The sequence below is a fragment of the Bos indicus x Bos taurus genome, chromosome 3, assembly GCF_003369695.1.
Source record: "Bos indicus x Bos taurus breed Angus x Brahman F1 hybrid chromosome 3, Bos_hybrid_MaternalHap_v2.0, whole genome shotgun sequence".
In the NCBI taxonomy this organism is placed as follows: domain Eukaryota; kingdom Metazoa; phylum Chordata; class Mammalia; order Artiodactyla; family Bovidae; genus Bos; species Bos indicus x Bos taurus.
Genome location: NC_040078.1, coordinates 119,295,143 through 119,296,536, shown reverse-complemented (window position 1 = coordinate 119,296,536; position 1,394 = coordinate 119,295,143). Strand labels below are relative to the sequence as shown.

The 1,394-nt window shown below is 52.2% G+C and overlaps 1 protein-coding gene across 1 annotated transcript; it reads left to right on the top strand.

The window, feature by feature from the left end:
- Nucleotides 1-228: 228 nt before the first annotated feature.
- Nucleotides 229-1,179, top strand: LOC113890375 (olfactory receptor 12-like). Its single transcript, XM_027538270.1, has one exon. The coding sequence runs from the start codon at nucleotides 229-231 to the stop codon at nucleotides 1,177-1,179; it is 951 nt and encodes a 316-aa protein (XP_027394071.1).
- Nucleotides 1,180-1,394: the final 215 nt, after the last annotated feature.

Below are 1,394 nucleotides of genomic sequence, written 5' to 3'. Positions count from 1 at the left end.
AAGCACACTTAGATATTAGTAAATGAGAGGAAATGTTTGCCATTTCAGGTCAGTCTGAGTTCATCAGGAGACGAACAGGGCAGCTGGTGGTCTGTTGGTCAGTGGACTGTAAGGCCTTGAAGTGCTTCTGTTTTCCAAGAGAGTGTCCCCTTGTGAGTTTGACCTGCTCCCTCTCACTGCGTCTCACCTGCTCTCTGCTGTCTGCCGCTTGTTGCTCAGCTGAGAGCCATGTCACCTCAAGGCAATGGAAACCTCTTGGTGATGCCTCTGCAGGAGTTTGTGCTGGATGGGTTTGAGGGTGGTCCACAGACCCTGGCCCTGCTCTTTGCTCTGTTCCTGGCCCTGTATGTGATGGCTGTCCTGGGGAACATCACCATGATCGTGGTCATCACCCTGGATGCCCGTCTGCACTCTCCAATGTACTTCTTCCTCAAGAACCTCTCCTTTGTGGACCTGTGTTACTCATCTGTCATCGCCCCCAAGGCCCTGGTCAACTTCCTCTCCTCCTCCAAGGTCATCACCTTTGACGGATGTATCATCCAGTTTTTCTTTTTTGCCCTACTGGGCACCACAGAGGCATTACTCCTGGCCATGATGGCCTATGACCGCTTTGTGGCCATCTGCAGCCCCCTACACTACCCCATCACCATGTGCCCCTCAGTGTGTGCCCGCCTGGTGCTGGTCTCCTACTGTGGAGGCTGCCTCAACTCCATCCTGCAGGCCAGCTTCACATTCACTCTCCCGCTCTGCAGCTCCAACCACATCGACCACTTTTTCTGTGATGTGCCGCCTCTGCTCAAGCTTGCCTGTGCTGACACAACCATCAATGAGCTGGTCATGTTTGGCCTCTGTGGCCTCATCATCGTGGGCACCACACTTGTGGTCCTCGTCTCCTATGGCTACATCACAGTGACCATCCTGAGGATGCACTCAAGAGGAGGGAGACACAAGCTCTTCTCCACCTGTGGCTCCCACATGACAGCCGTGTCCCTCTTTTATGGGACCCTTTTTGTCATGTATGCTCAGCCAGGAGCTGTGGAGTTCATGGAGCAGGGCAAGGTGGTCTCTGTCATCTACACCCTGGTCATCCCGATGCTCAACCCCCTCATCTACAGTCTGAGAAACAAGGACGTGAAGGATGCCTTGTGGAGACTGGGGCAGAGACACACAGCCACGTGAAGGATGATGGCCCCAGAGACAGTGTCCTGAGAACAAGAGAAGATGGCTTCATGGAAGGGACTGGATTTGGTTTGAAAAATTCATCCCCATTTATCTAACCCACTCTTTCGTCCAGTGTTACATTCTACTGTTTATGAAGCAATGATGCTCCACAAACTGCAAGTGTGAGAAATAAAGATAGATAAGGCTTCTTCATTCCCCCTAGAGAACTAATG